The sequence below is a fragment of the Heloderma suspectum genome, chromosome 5 (genome assembly GCF_057233095.1).
Source record: "Heloderma suspectum isolate Gila_16-S chromosome 5, 16-S_ref, whole genome shotgun sequence".
Lineage (NCBI taxonomy): Eukaryota > Metazoa > Chordata > Lepidosauria > Squamata > Helodermatidae > Heloderma > Heloderma suspectum.
The window spans coordinates 163,664,183-163,687,665 of NC_139462.1; the positions used below are offsets into that span (position 1 = coordinate 163,664,183).

The 23,483-nt window shown below is 45.3% G+C and overlaps 1 protein-coding gene across 1 annotated transcript in view; it reads right to left on the reverse strand.

The window, feature by feature from the left end:
• Nucleotides 1-319: 319 nt before the first annotated feature.
• The window catches only part of LOC146344767 (prostatic acid phosphatase-like), a 40,588-nt gene continuing 17,424 nt past the window's right edge, over nucleotides 320-23,483 (reverse strand). The window contains exons 4-11 of the mRNA XM_084860421.1: nucleotides 23,287-23,439; nucleotides 20,156-20,254; nucleotides 17,974-18,078; nucleotides 14,785-14,917; nucleotides 13,654-13,736; nucleotides 10,208-10,314; nucleotides 3,315-3,498; nucleotides 320-464 (exon numbers count right to left, since the gene is read on the reverse strand). Coding sequence (XP_084716547.1) covers nucleotides 3,345-3,498; nucleotides 10,208-10,314; nucleotides 13,654-13,736; nucleotides 14,785-14,917; nucleotides 17,974-18,078; nucleotides 20,156-20,254; nucleotides 23,287-23,439 — 834 coding nt within the window. The 3' untranslated portion in view covers nucleotides 320-464; nucleotides 3,315-3,344. The remainder of the gene's footprint in view (nucleotides 465-3,314; nucleotides 3,499-10,207; nucleotides 10,315-13,653; nucleotides 13,737-14,784; nucleotides 14,918-17,973; nucleotides 18,079-20,155; nucleotides 20,255-23,286; nucleotides 23,440-23,483) is intronic.

The window sequence follows — 23,483 nt, forward strand, 5'->3', positions numbered from 1 at the left end:
CTGCTCACTCCTAATTCCATATCATCTGTGAAGAAGCACTGGTCCCAATACAGACCTCAGTGGGACCCCACTATTTACAATAGGAGAATCTACCATTCATTCCTACTCTCTACTTTCTGTTCTTGAACCAGTTACCAATCCATAAGAGGTGGATACCACATGTCTTCTAAAACAATAAAAATAAAACCCTAACCCTGATTTATCAGTACTGCTGCAAAATGAGTCCCTGTGCACCCAAGCTTTTTCAGTGTTCATGTTGTAGTGCAGGCACACATTAGCTATTGCATTTTCCCCTTGATTTTTATATTTTTATTTTGTTGGAAGGAAAACAATCTTGATGGTGAGGACCATATGAAAGCGCCATCTAGTATCCCTGCTGTTTTGTGATTTATTTGCCATCCTGTTTCCTTCCAGCCACGGTGTTGACTTGCTGTTCCATCCTTTCTTTGACTTCAGTCTTCATTCTGATCAGTGATGAAACACAACAGCAACATGTTAATAAGCCGCCAGCACTGTCAACATTTAGGAATATATCTTCAGGAAACATGAATACAGTTATTACAAGTTATGTATGCATTTGCATACTTTTTAGATCTATGTCTAAAAATACAGTAAATCTGAGAGCCAGCTCTGGCTGCTCCTGACAAATTCCCTTAGCAGGAATATAGCCCTTGAGTGGAAAAAGATAGCCTTGGTTGTTAATGTGATGGAAGACAAAGAAGAGGAGAAAAAAGCCACAATCCAGGGCATATTGAGCTGGGAGTAAACCGCACTGAACACAGTGGGATTCTCTTCTGAGTAGACATGCATAGGATAGCACTGCACATTTCTCAGCTGAGGGTTACCTTTCTGGAGGCTGGGAAAGAAACCCCATCTCTCCCCCACTTTATACCCTCCTCAGCTGATCCCATGAATGATGCTGGGTGGAAGAGAAAGTAACTTGACCCTGCCCACCCCCTCCGGCCTCCCCAAAGTGGAGTGAGAAGATTGGAGCCACATAAGAGGATAAAAGAAGGTCCCCTCCAAATTGTTCCAAGCCTTGTGTTCAATTGTGAGATGCATGGGGAGCATCTTTGCTCACCAAGCCACGAAGCCTGATGATAACAGGGAAGGCCAGTGGCCTTCCAGGATGTCAAGGGTGATGAGGGGAGCTATATTCCTTAAGTCTGAACCTTAAAGATCTGAGACAGAAGCAGCAGCCCAAACCCACTAAGTAGTAGTAGTAGTTGATGATGATGATGTTGTTAGTAATAATAAGAATAATTTAATTTCTTAGTCAACTTTCTCTTAAAAAGACCCAGTGCAACTTACAACAAAATGATTAAAACATACCATATACAAAACAGCTAAAAACAATTCCCATTAAAATACAAAAACATAATAAAACAACTAAAACATTAGTACAGGCCATAGCCCAAGCCACTAATGCATAAAAAGCCCATCATATGCCTTCAATGCCTAGGAGTACAAGGAAGTCTTGACCTGGTGCCAAAAAAGATGACAATGTTGGTGTCAGGTGGGCATCACTGGGGGAAACATTCCACAGTCCAGGGCGGGGGGCGGGGACCCCACTGAAAAGGCCCCTTTCATTAAGCTTGAATAATGTCATGTCAGTTTTATGTCTGTTTGTTTTTAAATACCACTTCTACCACCACCCCTACTAAAACACCAGAAAGACAGATGGATAGACAGAGGTATCACCAGGGCCAGTGCATGATTGGCATGATTGGTAGGCATGATTAGGCACCTGATGAGGGCCCACAGCTCAGCAGGGGCCCCTGGACTTGCTCCTCCTCTTCACCATTGCAATCTGCTTGCTCACCTGCCCCTTAATCTGGCCCAGACAACAGTGGTGGTGTGAAGGAGGAGCAGCAGATGCCACTGCCTACTTGCTCATTGCCTCTGCCTGGCAAGCGAGCTGCTGGTAGCAATGAGGAGAAAGAACAACAGCGGCAGCAGGTGACAATTCTGGTGAGAAAGTAGAGCCACCGAGGGAGAGGGCCCATTGAGGGTGTCTTTCCCAAGGGTCTTCCAAAACCTGGAGCCAGGACTGGGCATAGCACTACTACCGTACGTCTCATTCATTACATTTATTTAATAATATTATGTAATGGCATTACATCATCATTCCCTAGAAATGATATTGTGCAATGTCACAAATTGTGCTTGCTTACAACTTACCTGCTATGCACCCACATTTTCCCTTGGTCTTTTTTTTTTTTTTACTAAAACATAGGAGCATGGGATCTAATATAGATCAGGACCCTAGAGTACGGGGATAGGGGGCTTTGGCCTCGGTCTGCAATGTACGTAGTAATGTAGAGAGAGGCAGGCAAAGGTGACCTCAGAGCCTGCTCCTGCTGGACTCCACAGGGCTATCTGCTACCAGTTGTCCCCTGGGAAGAATTCCAGGATAGAGAGGGAGAGAGGCAGATGAAGAAGACCTCAGGGCTTGCCCCATCTTGTCTCCCCTCCCCACCCCCCACAAGGCCATCCACCATCAACCAACCTGTAGGAAGAATTCCAGGAGACAGGTAGGTAGGCAGGTGAGGATGACACCAGACCTGCTCCTGTTCCAGCTGGACTCTCCCTGCTTTGAAGGAGGCCATCTTCCACCAACTGCCCTGAGGGAAGGATCCTGATTATTTATTTCTTAAATGGTTAATATTGTTTATTGTGATCGTATTATTGTTATGTTACTTGTACACGGTCTTGGTAAGATTTGTATCCTGAGAGGCAGCATATAAATAAAGGGTAATAAATAAAGCGTAGCCTGACCTTGTAAGGCACACATTCCATAACTAAAGAAATAAGCATTGCGAATACAGTATATTTCTTCTGCAATATAACCCTTTGAAAACATTGGAGTACTGGCAGCATTTTAGCTTCAGGATGCTAAACTGAGCTTACACAACATAACTTTGCCAACAGTTACTCTCATAGGCTTTAATGGGGAAGGAAAACCTTAATAACTTTTGAAAGACTGGTCAGACCATCACCAAACCAATGAAAGGCATGCCTCCTCGACAAGCCTGAATAAAGTTCATCCGTACTTTTCACCAACATTTGAAAGAAATATGCCTTCCTGCAAATTGGAGTAAAAGGGGTAAATGTGTCAATTTTCAGCACTTTTTAACTTGCTGTACCTGTGGCAATCTTTATCTGAACAGTTTGAAATTTTGTGTAATTGTAGATGTCATCATGTAGATCGTGGATGCCCAAGTTTCAAGTTATTAGTTCAACAGGTGTCATTTTATAAGCAATAGAATTTTGACACTTATAATGGCAGAACCCTTTCCCCCCCTGAGACTCACCTTAACTAAAGGGGTATTCCCATGCCCCTTTTAACTATTACATTCTTTGTCCCGGTCATCTGGTATGATAGGGGAAACCAGTTCTCTAAACTTCTGCAGAGGGCAAGCCCTTGAGCAGCCTGGCATAGTGAGCGGATGGGGTATGGAACTGCTATTCCGATAGTACATCTCCACGGTGTGGTCGCTGATTTCATGGCACCCAAAAGAAGAAGACAGTTAGGTCATTGTCTTACAAGAGCATTCTCCAGTCATTTTCATAAATCCAGTTTATATTACAGAGGCTTAGTTAGCACATATTATTCTGAAATGAATGCTTTGAAAACTCTTTTAAATAAGATGCATGGAGTGCTATGTTGCTAACAAGAGGAACGCTGAAGGTGACCTTCTGATCTTGGGTGAACACAAATAGCCTTGCAGGGATTTAACTGGAGGACGTTATTTACTTAAAACAAGAACACCCAGCGCTTTGTCAACATACTGCGATGCTGTGTAGATTTAACATATACATGTTTATTTGGAAGTGAGCCCCACTGATTTCAATGGGGCATACACTGAAGTAAGTATGCAAAGGATTCCGTCATTAGAGAGCAATCCTATGCAGAATTGGATGAGTTTAAACCCATTGAAATCAAGGGACAGAGGTTAATTAATTCTGCACAGGATTGTAGCCTAACATTGCAATCCTATGTGTATTGATTTAGAAGTAAATCTTGCTGTATTTCATGGGGCTTACTGCCTAGTAAGTGTGTTTGGGATTGAAGTCTGTGGGAAAAATCCTATAGTAATCTACCTCACAACTGACTCCATCTCAGGGCAATGCTGACCACTCTGCCTTTGTCAGAGCCTTTCTTCCTTATATGGCAAGGAATGCTGGCAGCCTTCCAAAGGGCGCTGGCCGCCCACAGTGCGCATGCCTGGTAATGCAGCAAAGGACAGCCAATCAGCATTCGCCAAGTCAATCTTTTTTTGTATCTCTGTATAAAAGCGGTGTTGGTGCTTTAAAAGAGGCGGTAATCAGATCACTCCTGAAAAAGCCTAACCTGCACTCGGAGGATGTTAACAATAATAGACCAGTGGCCAACATCCCCTTCCTGAGCAAGGTGCTTGAGCGGGTGGTTGCAGGACAGCTCCAGGCACTCTTGAATGAAATGGATTATCTAGATCCATTTCAGTCGGGCTTCAGGCCTGGTTTTGGAACGGAAACTGCCTTGGTCGCCCTGTGGGATGACCTCTGCCAGGAGATGGACAAGGGCAGTGTGACCCTGTTGATTCTCCTGGACCTCTCAGCGGCTTTCGATACCATCGACCATGGTATCCTTCTGGATAGGTTGTCTGGGTTGGGAGTTGGAGGCAATGCACTGCAGTGGTTCCGCTCCTACTTGGATGGCCGATTCCAGAAGGTGGTGCTGTGGGATTATTGCTCTGTGCCATGGCAATTGTGTCATGGGGTTCCACAGGGCTCTATTTTATCCTCCATGCTGTTTAACGTCTCCATGAAACCGCCGGAGGAGGTTATCCAGAGGTGTGGGCTGAGGTGCCATCAATATGCGGATGACTACCTCTCTTTCTCATCAAATCCAGGTGAGGCAGTGCCTGTTCTGAATCAGTGCCTGGGCATGGTAATGGACTGGATGAGGACCAATAAACTGAAACTTAATCCAGACAAGATGGAGGTATTGTTAGTGGGTGGTTCGTCTGCCCGGCTAGGTGATATTCAACCTGTTCTGGACGGGGTTGCATTCCCCCTAAAGGATCACATTCGTAGTTTGGGGGTGCTCTTGGATCCACAACTGTCACTTGAGGCACAGGTGAACTCAGTGGCATGGAGCACTTTTTATCAGCTTAGGCTAGTATACCAAATACGCCCTTATCTGGACAGAGATAGCCTAGCTATCCATGCTCTGACAACTTCTCATCTGGATTACTGCAATGCGTTATATGTGGGGCTGCCTCTGAAAATGGTCCGGAAACTTCAGCTGGTCCAAAATAGGGCAGCAAGATTGTTAACAGGGACTGGCCAGCGAGCTCATATTATATTATCCCAGTACTTTTCCAGCTGCACTGGCTGTCAGTCCATTTCTGGGCCCAATTCAAAGTGTTGGTATTAACGTTCAAAGCCCTTAACGGCTTGGGGCCAGGTAATCTGAAGGATCGCGTCCTCCCATATGTGCCTGCCCAGACCTTAAGATCATTCTCAGCGGCCCTTCTCCGTGAGCCCCTGCCAAAGGAAGTGAGGCGGGTGGCTACTAGGAGGAAGGCCTTTTCTGCTGTGGCACCCCAGCTGTGGAATGAGCTCCCTAGTGAGGTTCGCCTGGCACCTACACTGTATTCTTTCCGGCGCCAGGTGAAAACCTTTTTATTTTCCCAGGCATTTTATCATTTTAGCTTTCTAGACTTTTAGCTTTGCTGTTTTAAATCTGTATTTTAAATCCCTGCACTGCTGCTAGGTTTTATTCTGGTTGTATTGTTATACTATGGTTTTAATGTTTTATATATTTTATATTGTTTTATTGTGTGCTCTTTGGTTTTAATTTTTGTGAACCGCCCAGAAAGCCTCGGCTATTGGGTGGTATAGAAAATAAATAAATAAATAAATAAATTTCGAAGATGCAGTCTTCTTGGCATCCAATCTGAGCCATTTTGACTGTACCACATCTTGGTGTTTTTATAATAAAGCCATCCTCTCAAATCTTGTCTCTGGTCCATGACCAAGAGCCCGACAGAAGGGTAAAATTCTGCAGCAAGTCTTACAATACAATCCTATACAACAGGGGTAAGGAGCCTCAGGCCTGCAGGCCGAGTTTCGCCTTCCCCAGATGACCACCGCCCCTTTTCCTGGCCACACCACCTCCTGGTGGTTTTCCAGCTTTTGCATGTCCCCCCACCCCCATGCTTCTCCATTCTAAAAGGGTTAGAGTGCCTCTCCTAAAGCTTAGTTACTGACAGTAAGAGCTTTAAGGTTAAATATGCTGGTCTTTTTGATATTTTGACCCCATCTCTTTTGCCTTTGGCCCCGCCCACCACTGGAATGCAAGCCCCAAGAGCTTCTCTGAAACTGAATTTGGTCCTCTGAAATAAGTCCCACTGAGTTCAATCAGACTTACTCTCAATTAAGTATGAAGTATTAATTAATTAATTAAAGTATTAATTAAGTATTACTTAATGCTTTAATTTCACAAAGTGGGCTCCTTCACACAGACCTTTTATCCTGCTATTGAGATTGCTCACTCATGGAAGTTTGCAGGTGCTTTTCATGACATCGTTAATTTCCAGGGCACATCCGGAGGTATTTCCCGGTTATTTCTCTCCAAAAGATCCGGAACTAACGAACCATCTTTTTAAGTCAGATTGTTACGCTATTAAAACAGCCACTAGGTGGTGCGGTTTCACTGAGTTCTATAGAACCTTGAAAATTAAATGCTTCCTCTCTCAGCAATCACGTAGTCGCTGTCTGAGAGCCCACGATAAACATGGAAAGGCTCCAGAACGGGAGGACTGCAAAGGTTTTCTTTCGTGTAAAGGCAGCCAGTAGCATTCTTGCTTTTAGTATTAGTGCATGTAAGTTGATTCATTGACTTGGTTTGGACGACGTGGCAACCCACCATGGGTGATCAACCAGGGTGGGTTGTTGTGTCGTGCGAACCCAGTGCCGTTTCTGCAGGGTGGCTTATTTTTCACAAACAAGGCACCCTGAAAACCCATGGCTTGTATTAGGGTTGTTCATACCCATGGTGGCTTGTTGTGTCATCTGAACCCAACAGGGCAATTTTATCGTGGGTGCCAGGAATGGCTAGAGAGCCACCTGACCAGAGCATAGGGATGGGGGAGAATTCCACCATGGACACCAATGAGGCCGGATTCCAAGAATCCGGCCCCACTGGGGTCCGTGGCGGAACGGAACACTCACCTCTGTGCCCCTCTGGAATCCGTGCATGTCTGCTCCGCTCCATGGCAATCCTGCGGAGCTGGCCGCCGGCTCCACTCCACTGGCGATACAGCTGGCCGCCATTGCCGTGCCGTATCGCTGAGTTAGGGTAAGTGAGTCTCCGGATGCAAATGGCATAGTGAGTGCCATTTGCGGCTGAAAAGCTGGTAGATTAGCCTAAATGCAGCTGTAAATGGCTGCATTTAGGCTAATCTACCAGCTTCACAGCCGCAAATGGCGCCCACTATGCCATTTGCGTCCGGAAACTCACTTACCTACTCTACCCCAGAGATATGGCATGGCAATGGCGGCCGGCCGTATCGCCAGCTGAGCAGAGCTGGTGGCCAGCTCCACAGGATTGCTGCAGAGCGGAGCCGGCCCGCACAGATTCTGGGGGGGAGAGACAGATCGCCTCCCCCCCCCCCAGCGGAACCCCCGCCGACTCAAGGTAAGGGGGTTTCGCACATCCCTACCAGAGCAGCAACCACCACCACCACCGCCACTCCTCGCAATCTCGCTCTTGACATTTCAGATCCAGGCCTGATTCTACATTCTAAGCCAAGGTAATAAAATCCACATAAGTGTCATGTATATTCAAATGTTGTCCTCAGAACAAGAAAATCAGTCAAATGTAAGCAAATTTGCTCATTTTGTACGTTAGTAGTGAATATGTATATTATAATTTGTCTTCAATAGTTTAGCCTTCATAGAATTTAATTTTATACTTGAGGGGCAAAAGTGTGGTGCCAGAAGGGCTTTAAGTAGCAGACGAGTATTATGGAGAAGGTGGCAGAGGATGCGGGGAGAGGTGATGATTAGAAAAGTAATGAATCTAATACAATTACAGAAGAGCTGGATATAGTCTTCATAACTGCAAGCATGTCCAAGCTAAAAACATGTTTAAGTTCCATTGACTGAAATGGGAGAAAGTTACTTAGGTTTCCGTGTGTGTTTGCTGGGGTGAGTGGGTGTCCTGCTGGATCAAGAACTGTATGGGCTAAGCCAAAACTGAATATGAATGCATGCAGATTGGGTAAAATATGCATGCATGTATGGATGCAAAACACCCACTATGATTCTCTTCTATACTACAGACTGAAGATGTACATTCCTATCTGTCTTGCAATGTGAGTGCGTATCCCACCCTCTGTCAATATGCAACTCATATGCATATTCTCACCTGCCATCTCAGGTTACCATTTGCACATGACTTCATGGATTGTAGTCTTTATGTAGTAGTGCCCAAACTCTGAGTGGATTTGCAAAAGCTTACCCAATAAATCTGGTGTGGGCAAAATGTGGTCTGCATATGGCCCACCTTGGCCATTTCTGCGGCCCCCACCCAGTCCCTGCTGCTGCCTCTGTCACCACCCCACCTAAAATTCCAGTGGTTTGACAGACTGGCAGGAGCAAAATTCTGTTGGGAAACAGGGAACCTTTCTCCTTGAGGTTTTTATCGTGCGCTCATGATTCCTCACCCATGGTAGTTTGTTGGTCCTTTACACAATGTTGTCATCTGTCAGGGGAGCTTCTCAGCACAGGGAGTGGGAGAGCAGTTCAGAGTCTGAAGAGGAGCCACCAGACATGGGGGAGGAATGTTCCCAGGCTATTCCAGAGATGGCGAGGCAGGCTCCTCAGGATTCAAAGGTGCAGCTGGAGGAAGGTCCCTCTTCACGCACCCCACACCCCATTAGAGATAGCGAACAGGGAGAGGTAGTGTTTGGCGAATCTGAATTAATAGATGCAAGGCGCAGATGCAGAGCCAAGAGGGAGATGGCCAGGGCAGAACTCAGGAGGTCTTCCTGACTGGCCCTGCGTGAACAGCGGCACTTAGAAGCCTCACGAGAGAGTGAGACCTCCCCCCACCCCTTAACTTAGGCTAGTGAGACCACCTTTCTTTCAAATGGTGGGCAACTTTTGTAGCTACCTTTTGAACCCCCTGAAGTCATTTCCTTGTGGACTGAGAGTCACTGAGAATTTGCATCTGTATGACCCTTTGTGGTAATGGAATTAAAAGCTGTAGATTGAAGCCTCTTGTCTGTGTTTGATTTGGCATTTGAAGATCAGTGGAGGCAAAGGGAAACCTGACATCATCCTCCAGGGCTTCTCCCATGCTCTGCAACCATTTTAGGGGGAGGGGGCTTCTAGCAAGGAAAGTCTAGTATATCTCTGAATGGCAGCATGAAACCTTAGTGTATTTGCATAATTCTGCTATACCACAGTGCCACCTAGTGGTTGTGGAATGGAACATTCAGAAAGGCAGAGAAAGAAAAACCAGAGAAAAAAACACGTGTAAAGGAGCCTAGTCTTAAACCTAGCAGGTTAAAAGCCATATGTACAAACCCCAGGGTGTATGCTCCCCAAGCAATCTGTTTCCAAACAGAATTGCTGTTCCTGCAGAGAATCAGGTTGTGCAGGGATTGCTCCCCTCACATACTGTGTCTCTCTGCATCAGGGCCAGCCCAAGATATGTTGCTGCCTGAGGCAAAGAACAAGATGGTGCCCCTCCCATTTCATGTACAAAAGCTGACTGGACTGACAGTTGAATCTTTCTTCAATACAGGCAATGGGTCAGCATCCTCCATCTCAATTAAAGGCAGCAGGCTAGCTTAGGGAGCACACAGCTCTGTCCTCAACACCTTGCTGCCACCTCCCAGTATCTGCTGCCTGAGGCGACCACTTCCCTCTGCTTAATGGTAGGGCCGGCCCTGTTCTGAAGAATGGGGCTCTCAACAGCCCACCAAACAACTGGTGGGCTGTCAGGAGCCCGAGTCTGCTGTGAAACAAGCTGCATGGTCCCCATATGTCTTGTTTTCCAGCAGCCACTTCCAGTTGGGGTGGGGAAGAGTGCAGCCCTGTTGGGTTCCAGGGAGCTAACGTGGCACTCCAAGCCCTGGCAGTTGCCCTCCCCTGTGATAAATTGTTGATATTATTGTTGATAATATTCCATGTATGAGTTAATACTTGCCCATCATCTTCTTTATATAATTCAATAAAGTGGCAAGCGGCATAGGGAGGCAGTTTTCCATTGAAAACATTGAGTGATTGCTGGAGGGCGGCTATTGTGGAATCGTGCTATAAAAAGAAAGAAAAGAAGACTATAAAACTCTCATGACAGAAGGTGTGCAATACTATACATGTCTGTGAGGAACTAAGCACCACTGAGTTAATTGGGACTTATTCCCAGGTATGTGTGTATGGGGTTGCAGTCTTACAAAGCACCCTTATGCTGTCAGACCGGAGTGTCTGATATCAGAAGTGTGGAGGGATGGGAGGGATCCCTCCCATTGCACAAATTCATTTAGACCAGTTCCAGACCTGGTCTAAATGTTCCCCTGTGTTGGGGGGGAGGTGATGGGGAGGCTGTGGATCCCCCACCTCTCCCTTCTCTCCCACAGGTATGCCCCGAACTTGCCCCTTTCCCAACCTGCCCCTTCCCTGAGGTTGGAGTTCTAACCCTGGAGAGGAAACCATCATGGAGATTTCCATGGTGGCTAGGAGGGGAGACCCATGCTTGGATTTTCCTCTCCAAGGTTGGAGCTCAGAAAGGAAAATCCACACAATTCCATGGGCCCCAAGACCCCCCCCCAAGACCATAGGATTGCTCTCTAAATAAATAGATCACTCTTGCAAGGTTATCTGAAGGAGGAGCTGAAGGAGAAAGAAATGTAAAACCACGTGAACGTAAGATCCTTAGATTAGTTCCCCATAGTCTTATTATCCAGCCATTAACACATCATTGCACATCCCTCTCAAAGAAATAGTTGTTGCAACTCATACTTCCACATATGAACTGAGGGCTATATGTGTACATTACATTGTATACAAACTATACCCCACACACAATCCCATCTGCCATAAAAAGGGTGGATGGATGGCACAGGCAGGCCTATATTTATTCAAGGGTAGATGCACTTTGCATACAGCGACATTGCAGGGAGAGCAATCCTGTGACCCGTAGACAGAGTCTGGGGGGCCTCAGGATAGTTCGGATTCCTGGATCCGAGATTGTAGACCGAGCTCCCTGCCCCTCCCTGCTGGCACGGAGAGAACCACAGCAGCTGCCTCTCTGAGGTCGCAAAAGTGACCTTGGAGGGATGGGGAAAGGGACATGCTGGTGGGCAGGGAGGGGACTGGGGAGGCCGGCTTACGCCATATTCAGAACCCAGCCCAGCCTCCTTCCCTCCCCCTCCTGGATGCCTAGGCTAGATGAGCAGAAAGGGCCATCTAGCTAAAATGCAGAGCAGGGGAGCACGGAGGTGACGATGGCCTCCGTCCCTCTTCCTGCCTGCTTTTTGGATGGCCATAAACCTCCAAATTCAGAGGTTTATGGCCATCCCCACAGGCCTGTGCCCTAACTGGTTCAATCTCTGGAAGCTCCAGACAAAGTGAGCCTCCTGGGACTCCAATCTGGGGCTCCAATCTGGCCCTCCAGGATTCCTCAGTCAGCCACACTCCCTTCCCATGGCCCCGTCCCCTTTCCCTTGACCACTGATCACTGGGTGGTGTCCCAGCATTTGCACAGTTTTTCCAATTTTCCCTCATTCCAAAAGGTTGAAATATATTTCCTAAGGCTTAGTTGTTGGCAGTAAGAGCTTTAAACTAACATATGATGGATTTTTTGGACATTTTGGCCCAGCCCACCACTGCAATACAATCCCAAACTTTTCCAAAACTGAATTTGGCCCTCAGGCTGAAAGAGGTTCAGCACCCCTGCTGTAGACCATGGGATGGACAGATCAGTCTGTATCACTTTCTCATGTGTTTGTTCATAATCCATTCTGTCTTGTCTCCACACTAATCTATGCTTCCAAAAAAACAAAACAAAAAAAAGAAACCCTGCATGAAAATGCACATTTAATAGGTATTTAAATATCTATTTTGGAATTAATTTTCCCACAAATACATTTTGAAAGGATTTTATTGCAAAATACACATTTCTAGATGGCTTTTACCTCAAAATGCACATTTTGATACGTATGTCTTTTTGAGCCTAGTGGTGTCACTCAGCCTTGCTATGAATCTTGCATTTTTGTGGTTTCTAAGGCTATATTCATGAGACTTGAGAATTGCCCTGAGGTTGCCTTCAATATCAGAGGGAACTAAGGCAAATTGCATGTCATGTTAATCACACTTTTGAAAAAGGGTGTTTCATGCTGCCATTTTCATTTTATAGGAAAAGCATCTGTGTGGGGTCCTGATCCAGCATTGCACACCCAGTCCAGATCAGGGGAACATATCAATTTCCTGCCAAAACCCTTCCCCAGCTGCTATTTTCTCCCAGTGATGCTGTTTATGGTGCAAGGCCCCAGTGGAGATCAGGAGTGCTGTCAGTGGTGCAGCCAGGTAATTTTAGACCCTGCACTTAATGACCCTGCACTTCCCCCTCGGGGGAGGGGCCATACCTCAGTGTGACGGAGCACATTCTTTGCACATAGAAGGTCCCAGGTTCGATCCTCAGCTTCTCTAGGTAGGGCGAGGAAAGAATCTTGCCTGAAACCCTGGACAGCCACTGCCAGTCAGTGTCAACCATACTGGGCTAGATGGGCCAATGGCCAGACTCAGTATTAGGCACCTTATTGGTCCTATGTACCTTATGGGGTGCCCTTTAGAGGGCCATGCTTATTACTTCAGTTGTGAAGCACACAACTAACATTTCTCATCTCCCTCCCTGCCCTTCCATGCTTCACAACTGCTTCTACATTCCTGACAAAAATACCCCCCCCCCTCACTCAAGCCCTATTTGTCAACCTTGATAAAAAGAAAAGGAATACTCTAAGCATGTGCTGGTCTGCATTTTAAACTCACTTAAACCACAGCATTATCGTGTCTACAGGAATAAAATGGAGTCTGCTTCCACTGCCCAGATGCTGAACACACTTACTTGGGAAGAAGTGCCATTTTGTTGTAGAAGAGGATAATATATATTTAAAGTAAAAATAATTAAATGAGCATCAGGAATGTACGTGCCCACCCAGCTACCTCCTAACTCTGAAATATTTAAAAATAAGAAGAAAAGATTCTGTGGTGAGCAGCATCAGACGAGCTGGGTCCCATATGCCCATGCCAGCCTAGGTTTTGATGCAGGGCCTGTTTGCCACTGCCCCCATCACCTGCTGCTCCCTGGATGGTCATTTGGGTCACTGTGGGCTGTGGGGGCCTTGGATTTCGGCCCTAAGTCCAATCCTAGCTGCACCACTGATTGCAGTGCCTTCCTGGGGCTCTGCACAGCTGTTTTTCCTTCGATGTAAAAATGGCACTGTTAAGCATGTGTGTGTTTTAGGTCTGATTAACATACCATGTAGCTTGACTCTAAACTGACAAGAGACATTTCCAAAGCCAATACTGGCCATTTAGGATGGAGGGGCTAGAAAGCGGCAGGAGGTTTGATCAATTTAAAATGTTAGTACTTACTGCTGAATACATCATCATTTTTGTTTCATCCCCAGACTGAGTGACGTTTGTGAATTTCTCCAGAATAGCTTTCACAAGGGCACCTTAATGAAAAAGAGAAAGAATACAAACACTGGAGAAACCAAGAAGCATTCTAAAATGTACTGGTGCCATTTACTTCCAAAAATAAATCCAAAGATTTATTTTTCCCCTAGGGATGGGAAGGCCTAACTTATTTCTTATTCAAAGTAATACTGAATTCTAACAATGCCTTCCAGTCATAATCAATGTGTCAATAAGAATAATGCTATCAGTAGATGTCAGGGCTGGCCCAAGGTATTTTCCTGCCTGAGCCAATGGCAAGATGGTGCCCGGCCACCATTCAACCTACAGAAGTTGATTGGAGTGGCAGCTGAAGCTTATTTCAACACTGGCCACCTGATGGCAGCAGGATAGCTTACAGGGCCAAAGGAGAGCAGGGGCCTTGAAGTGGTCCATTGATACTTAGCACCTGGACACTGTCACAGTCTTACCCACTGTGCTGGGATGTATTGCTTCTCTTTTTAAATTATAGCAATTATTGCTAAATTTGCATTTATACATATACATCTGCATATGCAAATTTGTGTCCGCCATTTTTGATGCTGCGTAAATGGCCACACTAATGTGAGTTGACCCCCCCCCCCCATAATTATAATTCTCATCATGGCCAAATAACATCAGAGCACTATTCATGTACATGGCAAACTTTTAAAAACAAACGAACAGAATGTTATGGGCAGTCATTCCTGGCCATGTCTTCCTTTTTGTTAGGCAGAATGCTGGCTAATTGCTCAGGATGGGTGGTGGATGCTTTTACAATACAGAGACCTCTCTGGGGTAAAACACTTATTCCTGCTGTGCTCTGCCCTGCTCCCCTGCTAGGATGAAGTAATCAAACCCATGTTTGAAAACAACAACAGAAATATCTTTTTCGGGCTGAGTGAAGGGTTTTCCAAATGCATATAAATCGAGCGTGGAGCATGCGGCCATGATGATAATGTGCCCTCCACTATGCATCTATTGTAAGTTTTAATAACTTCCAGAAATGGTTTCAGAGAAACAAACATACATATCATAGTGAAAGGTGCTATTTCTTTTTGGGTGGCTCACCTCCTTGTAGTCGTGATTTCTCTTCGTGTTTGTATCCCCCGAATACAGCATTTAAGGCAAGCTCCATTAGCTTTCTCAACTTAGCCATGGCATGTGCACCGGCCCAGTATGGTGTAGAAAGTTTATGCAATTTCTACAGTAAAAAAAAAAGAGAAACAGACAACTCTATAAGCCATTCCCTTTCCCCTCACATTCCCATCTCTTCTACTGTTTCATAGACCTTTATCTATATATCTTTTTAAAAACACCTTTCTATCCCACTTTTTGGGCCAACACAGTGTGCATAAGATGGCTCACAAGCACAGACTAAAAATATGACACAAGAGAACTTAAAAAAAAAAAGAAGAAGAAGCTAAAACCAGAGCCAATTAAAACATACAACAGCTATGGAGGGAAACTCAGATCAACCAAAAGTATGGCAAAATTAGAAAGTCTTGGCAGCACCTTGAAAAGCCAATGAGGCATCCTGAGGAAGGGAGTTCCACAACCTGAGGAAGGGAGTTCCACAGCCATCCTGAGGAAGGATGGTGCAGCCAAGAAGGCATCGAAGCCAGCTGAGCCTCCAACGGCAGTGAGAGCAAAGCCTTGGCTGAAGAAGACAGTGAGCCAGCCAGCTTATGTGGGAGGAACAGGACCTTCAAATGGTCTCAGATCCATTTAGGGGTTTGTTTGCTCAGAAATGATCTGGTAATCAGTGTAGCCTGAAGAAAAATCCGCGAGTTACTAAGAGATGGTAAACCCCAAATTGGAATGGAATGGAATACCTGTATTGACTACTGTGAGACAAATTACAGTTTGGAAACTGATACACGTCTTTTGGGGTTGGCAATGTGGTGCCCATTGGTGCCACAGGGCCCCTGACACTGAATCCTCCTGCCCCTCCTGTATTTTTTTAAATTTTTAATTATGTAATTAAACATGTAATTGGAAATCTCCAAAGCAGCCAACTGAAGAGCACTGGGTTGATAAAATTCGGGAGACTATATGTATAAACTTACTCAGAAAGTGCAGCAAGCAAGCAATCCTAACTTTAAGAAAGGTATTATAGCAACATGGTTTCCATTTATTTCCTGTGCTGAAGTTCTTCAAACTTTTGATCAAATTCCAACTAAGTGCAGTTGCCAATATATTTCCTTACTAATATAAGCATCCTCACAAAATAACATACAAACACTCGCACACATTCCTTTTATATGTTGTATGAATTGTGTGGTGCAGTGGCGCACATTCCTTTTATATGCTGTATGAGAGCCAGTGTGGTGTAGTGGCTAGAGTGTTGGACTGGGAGCCAGGAGATCCAGGTTCTGGTCTCCACTCAGCCATGGAAGCTGAGTGACTTTGGGCCAGTCACAGACTCTCAGCCCAACCTACCTCACAGGGTTGTTGTTGTGAGGATAATATAGAGAGGAGGAGGATAATGTAAGCCACCTTGGGTTCCTTGCAAGAGGAAAAAAGGGGGGATATAAATGCAATAAATAAATAAAATAATAAATAATTGTATTTTTACTCTTTCATTAGCCTCTTTTACTGTAGGCTCTTTTACTCCTACTTGGGCTCTTTTACTGTAGATGCTCCATAAGCATATTGGTTATAAACTAATAAGTATAATTAGTGTTTGCCTTTGTTTCTTTAGTGGTTTATTAAGCCTTGATTTATTATTATGTATGTTCTCCTTTTTGTTGCCTTTATTTTGTTAACTTTATTTTGAAATAAATAAAATTCCATGAGTGAAAAAAAAAGTTTTTTTTTAATTTACACTGGATGGCTGGAAGACAGAGCTTTCACCTCTAGCCACCCTGCCCTCTAATTTCCTCACCCTAGAATGCCTCTTGGCCACACATAGGCCCAGGCTATTCTTCAGAAACGAAAGGAAGAGGGTAGGGAAGCTGGAGGCCAGAGCTCTGTCAGGCAACTAAAGACTTAAAAACAAAATGGAAAGAAAGGGACCTCTGCCTCTGCCTGGTAAGCTTGGGGGAGAGTGCGGGCTTGTCAAGGGGTGGGGGAAGCAGCAACTGGTGGTATTTGTGGGGGCAAATAAGTGGTTTGGCATTTGGGGTTCAGACCCAGTCTCTGTCTTTTTTGAGGAAATTATTTGTCCTTTGTGAATAGCCCCAAATGGCATCCATTTGATGTCCATGACAGTTTCTCAGATTTACAAATGTGCCCATGGGTCCAAAAAGTTTGGAGATTCCTTTCACAAAGCTTAATAGTGTATCAAGATTTTTTCGTATAATTTTAAAAAATGGATTGTATATGAAGCATAGATCTTTAGACGGTGTTTATTTTTCTACTTATATTTAATGATGATGACAATAAATATAACTTCATTAAAAATTAAAGATTGCAGTGGGCAAGGGGAACACATGTGGGAGAAAGCAGTCCTTCAGCTATCCCCAGGCCCAGGCCCCTTTAGAGCTTTGTGTCAGGAAATGAACTGATAACCAGTGCAGATTGAACAAAACCAGGCTTACACGCTCTGAAAAACAAACCCCAGATGACACCTTGGAGGCTGCATTTTGCACCAATGGAAATTTCCAAACAGTTTTCAGAGGCAGTTCCATGTAGATTGCATTGCCAGGCCTCTTAGTGAAGGCCTTGGAGCTGAGGTAGTGTGCTTCCTCCCTCAGGGTGTGACGTAGTTCTTCAGAAGTTAGTGTTCCTTACATTTGGGAGGAACGCGTTTCTTTAAGTCACCAGAATTTCTTGTGTGTTCCTGGAGAGCAGAGCCAAGGGTGGACTGCAAGCTGACTAGATCATCTTCCCATCCCAGCCTACCTGGAGGGCCACTGGTTGATTTAATTCTACCTGCCTAAGGAAGCCAGTCACAGCCACGTGAGCTGTTGTCATCAGCTTTATGAGATTTTTGGTCATGTGACATAGGGTCCTTCCAGATGGACAGCTCCTACCCTTATGAATCCAAAGACCTTGTGCAGCTATTCTGTCTGTCCTTCCTTAATGGATTTTATGTGGTAACGAAAAAGATGGAAGAAATGGTGGGAAAACATGGGAGGGTGACAGATGGAAGATGACAATGCCTGGACACCTCATAAAATTCTGTGAATGAGGCAGGGCAATTGCACAATAAAAGCCTCATCTGATAGCACAGTCCTGAATGGCATTATTATTATTATTATTATTATTATTATTATTATTGGAGCTGGATGTGTTATAATAGTTTCTTTCAAGTACCTGAACTAATAAAGCATCATACGCATTCCAGAGTTTGTAATCGTTAAGATCCAGTAATGTCTTTATATCATATCCCATGTTAGTTGCCATTTGACTTAGAAATGTCTGAAAGATAAAAGCAGAAGGATCAAATAGTCCATAAATGCAAATCAATCTGCATAGACAGGGAGGGCCTCTCCCTGCGTTAGCTGACGTGTGATTTATCTGGCATATTTTTAACCTATTCTTCAAGACTCAATTCTCAAGGAAAGGAACAAAGTAAAAAAGCAATATCGAAACATAATACAATGCCAACATAAATAAACTGAATAAGGAAGCAATCCTATGGCTGCTAGACAGCGGCTAGATGGCCATAGGATTGTTTGGTCCTGGGAATCAACCTCAGCTGGGAATTGACCTCGGAACCCGAGCTTCGAGGTCAGTTCTCAGAAAACCGCCTCCCCACCCCTGTGGCCTTGCAGGTGGTGTGGATTGTCCCCAATTCCGTGCTCAGAAGAGCAGCACAGAGTGGGGCAAACGGGGCTGTTCCCAGGGTGGGGAGGGGCAGGAAGTGCGGAAGTGCCAGTATGACACTTCCTATACATCATCTGCCCCCCCCGCTCCAAAGTCCTGTGGCTAGACAGCCAAAATCGGCCATCTAGCTGCAAATGCAGGGTGGCTGGAGCGCAGAGGAGAGGTTCCCCTCCATGCTCTGCCTGCCCTGCATTGGATAGTCGGTCGCCTCTGAGTTTGGAGGCAGCTGACTATCTGCATAGGATTGTGTCTTAAAAGGATTAGCAATGTATAACAACCAATAAAATCAGCTAATAAATCAGCCACAAAAGGACCAAATAAACAGGTCCATCCCATAGGACCACAGTCCCAAAACCATGCAGTAACTACTAATGTAATGGAGGGCAGAACCGCAAATCTGATGGAGCCCTTCTGTTGCAGCTACAGATCCACAATCAATATCCTAGTGGGGTGGGGGTGGGGGTGGTAAGGCAAGTGCAAGATGGGGCAAGGACTACGAAGTTAGCTCCAGCAGTACCACTGACAGAAGGAGTGCTTAACCCTCTCCCTGCTGGGCATCTTTGCAAACAGAATCCTCATCACCTCTCTGTAGTACCCTTCGTTTGCTTAACCCTTCCCCCTGCTCATCACTTTTCAACTGCTTAACTCTTCCAGCTGCTTCTACCCATCTAGAGTTGCAGATGTGTGTTTCTCATTCCATTGAACAAAGAGACCGGGTGGGTGAGAGGAGGTTGCAGAGAAAAAACACATACAGGAGAAGGATTAAACACCCTCTCCTGCCCTCTGCGACTCCCCTTCAAATCACACCGGTCTCCTGCTACTTTGTAGCTGTTTTTTGGAAACCCAGGTTCTCAGTCCTGACTCTAGTTTGGCCTTCATGCTATGTGACATGGTGGCACTGTTGACTGTGTGGACATTTCCACCTAACATGTTTAGCATTAGGGTTTTGAGGTGCCACTGTCTCAGTTTCAGTGAAGTAATCAACTTAGGGCACAATCCTATAGGGATAGGTGACCGCCTATCCAATGCAGGGCAGGAAAAGCATGGAAGGGATTGTTCCCTCCGTGCTTCTCCTGCCCTGCATTTGTGGCTAGACAGGCGATTTCGGCTGTCTAGCTGCAGGACGGCGGAGCAGGGGAGGAGGCTGCCAGACGACACATAGGATGTGTTGTACTAGCATTTCCGCCTTCCCCACCTCGCAATGCCCTGTTTTGGCCGCTCCACGCTCCTCTTCGGAGTGTGGAGCTGTTCCGTGCTGCCTGTGAGGCAGTGTGGAACGGGGGGAAGGTTGGTTCCTGGAAAACCAGATATCCCATGGCTGTCTACCTGCTGACTAGCAGCCATAGGATCACTCCCTTAATTAATGAAACAGGCTTCATCCTGCACAAAGAGACGTATGGTAAATCTCTTCATTTTCCCTTTTGTGTCAGTCAGCCTAATTTCATCTAGGCCATGGAAGAAACTTTTATTTGCAGAGTGAATAAAAAGATTTGGAAACATCATCTTCATCATCTTTATCATCATCATCTTCTTCTTCTACTACTACTACTATAGTAGCATTGTGAAGAAACAGACTTATAATTTCTGGCAATGTAAATGTCACTTCAGGAAATAGAAGATATTTGGCTGTCAAATCAGACATTTAACATTAATTCTTTCCTTTTCTTACCATTTGCCCCTTCAGTGAACCCTGGAATGTTTTTTCTGCCAGGGTTTCCTTTAAAATGTTGTACAAACGCGGACAGCGTTTAACAGAATATTTCAACAACTAAAATAAAAATAATAAAATGTGTTAACTAATCAGAAATGCCTCCCAATACAGTCTGCTACCTGTCTCCTGACCATAATTCATCCTAACTAGGATTATTATCATTACTAGTATGGGGTCCTCTTCACACATTATGTATTTTGGGGGGATGTAAATGTAGACTCATTTTCCCTACCAGCAATCCTGTGGGGACCTGGGTTAATACCATGGGACCTGGGCTAATACAGTAGCGGGATGTGCGAGGAAGAAAAATTCTGATCCCCAAACTAGCACGCGCTGCCTCCAGTCCACTGAGACCCCTGTTCCTGAAAAAGGATAGGGGAAACCCAGTGGACAACTTATAAACCAAGAACCAGGATTTATTTAACAAGGAAGGGAAAAAGGGGTAGGCAGCAAAACAAACATCTGAATGAATAAACGATTTAGGGGGCAATCCTATGGCCCCTAGACATCATCTGGGGGGCCATGGGATATTTTGGGTTTCCGAATCTGAGGTCAGAGACAGTGCTCTGACCTCAGAGGGGGGAATCCATGATCTGACACACACCCCTTGCAGCTTGCACAGAAAGACCTGTGCTGGCTGCTCTCTGTGGTTGGGAACTTGACCTTGGAGAAAGGACGAAGGGGATGTTTCATGGGGGCGGGGACTGGAGAGGCCAGGATACAAACTATCTTGAGGCCTCTCCAGCCTCCTTCCTGCCCCCTCTGCAATGCCCCAGCTAGATGGGCAAAAAAGCCCATTTAGCAAAAATGCAGAGCAGGAGGACAGGGAGGTGAAGATCATCTGTGCTGCGCCTCCCACTATGCATTGGAAGATCATAAGCATCTGAGTTTAGAGGCTTACGATCCTCGAGGGCAGAAACAATAGAATTGCACCCTTAAAGGAAGCCTCTAAACAATAAAATAAAATGGAGGGAAGATAGTTGAATAGTGATATATTCTCTAAAGGTAGGTTATTTCTTAAAATAAAACCTGCCTCTACCTGTGTAGTCCAGGACTCAGAAGTAACTGTAGGCCTCAGTTACTGACAGTTGGTTATCAAGCATCTACTGATTGGTAACTATGAAGGGGCAGAATGCTGCTGCTGGTTTTTTCTTAGCCTCCTTGGGAACTCTCTTCCATCTCTGTCTTCCCAGTTTAATCAGAACCTTTCTTCACAATCGGTCTCTCCTTTTCCCTCATTCCCCTCAGAACCCTTCTCCCATAGTTCATCAGGGATCAAAAAGGGCTGAACTGGTGGCATTCCACAGGAGGGCTGCCGCCCCACAGGGTGACATCAAGATGCCCCAAGTACACCTAATTAGTTCTGTGAGTGGAACTCCCAATGTCGTTTTCTCATCTCTGACTTCTATGAATGCAATCATGGTGGTGGGGGTGGGCATGTCATGAGATCCCTCATCTAGTGGAGAAGATGTGGAGTTCTGTGATGCTACAATATCTTGCTAGGGATTTCAAGAGACCCAACTATTCCACCTAATAGCCCACTGTATGTCTGAGATGTGGCTGTAGATGGCACTCATGATCTAGCCCAGGGGTTTCAAACCTCTTTCATCCCAAGGGCCAAGGATTATCCTGAGGGGACAAGATCTCCTTGACCACCCCACAAAAAATCAGGGGGCACCTTATCTTATCCATGGAGATTTGAAGAGAACAAATGAGAGGAAGTGGTAAGAGTCCTTGGTCCTAGTTCTCTCCATCCTTCCCACTCACTAAGCATTGTATGATGTAGTTCCAGAAAGGTTAGCTGCCATCAGAAATATCATGTACTTCCTGGGGCTCTTACCACCTCAGAGTGCAGGTGGAGGATCACATATTCTCTGTTCTTGGAAAGCAGCATGTTAGGGACAAAGATAGAATAAAGCCTTTCTTTCTGTCATGCTAGCTTCCCACATCTAGGAACATTCAAGGATTCTGTTCTTACTTGCATTCTCAAATGGTACAGTCCAGCAAGACTGTTCAATATGCTAGTTTTGAATGTGTAGATATTGACCCTGTTCAGACACACATTGGGGAAGGGTGGTTAGGCTAATGATGCTGCAGGGTGGTTAGTGCTAACCACTGCGAGAACGCCTGCCACACGTGCAGCTAATTATGGCCCGCAGCATGGTTAGCGTAACCACTCTCTAACTACCTACCATCTTGCAGTCCTCCAACCGCTCTGTCACACATCCCAGCAGCCTCTATGGCTCACACGGCCATTACAGGAGTGGTGCTTCTGATGGCCATTGGCCATCAGCGTGTCCATATGCGCATGTGTGAAAAATTGCTACATCATGATATAGCGATTTTGCACATGTGCGCAAATGTGTGTTTTAGTGATATATGGGGATAATGCGTGTTTTAGCTATATATGGCAATTTTTGCACAATTTTCCGCCACTTTTATTTATTGTTTGCTTTTTTTCTGAAAGGGGAGCAGAAAGAAGGAAGAGAATGGCCGCCAATGGCTGTCAGCAGCACCGATCCTGTAATGGCTGTTTTCAGCCACTTTTGCCACAGAGCTCTATGGAAGCACTCTGTTAACTGTGGAGCCTGTTCAGACATTACGTTAAGCCATGGTTAGCACCGCTAACCATCCTGCAGCAGGTGGTTAGTGAGTGTGGATTGTGTGTAGTTAACAAACCACCATGACTGGGTCTGACCCCTGCTCAGATGTCACACTAAGCCACCATGGTTAGCTCAAAATTCCTAACCATCATGGCTTAGCGTGATGTCTGAACAGGCTCAAGCTCTTAGCAGCCTTCTACTGATCTCCTCTCTTCTTAATCTTGACTACATATAAATAATTCCACATTAACTTCCAGCTCTTTCCTGAATTACATATTAACAGATAATCAAGGCTCGATTCTTGCATCCCTGCCATTTCTTTGTCTTCTTGCTTGTTTTTGCTGGAATTATTGCTCCAAGCCTCTAGCCGCTGTTGTGAGCCTCCTCTTCTCCAGGTAGGAGCTGGATTTCTGCCACCACCTCCTACCCTGCATCACGGATCCAAGACTTAAAAAAAAAAGAAACAAAGATAATATGCTTTCTTGCCTTTTCATCTGACTTAGGCACAGTATGAACTGGAATAGGTTGCCAAAGGATTTTAGGGTTCCAGATCTGGTTGTCTGTAGGAGGAAAGAGACCAGCCAGATTGGCTTGAGCACTCATAATGGTTCGATCATAATCTGTACTTCGGACATAAATCTAGAAAAGAAAAAGAAAATTGAGTAGCACAGGGTGTTGTTTCC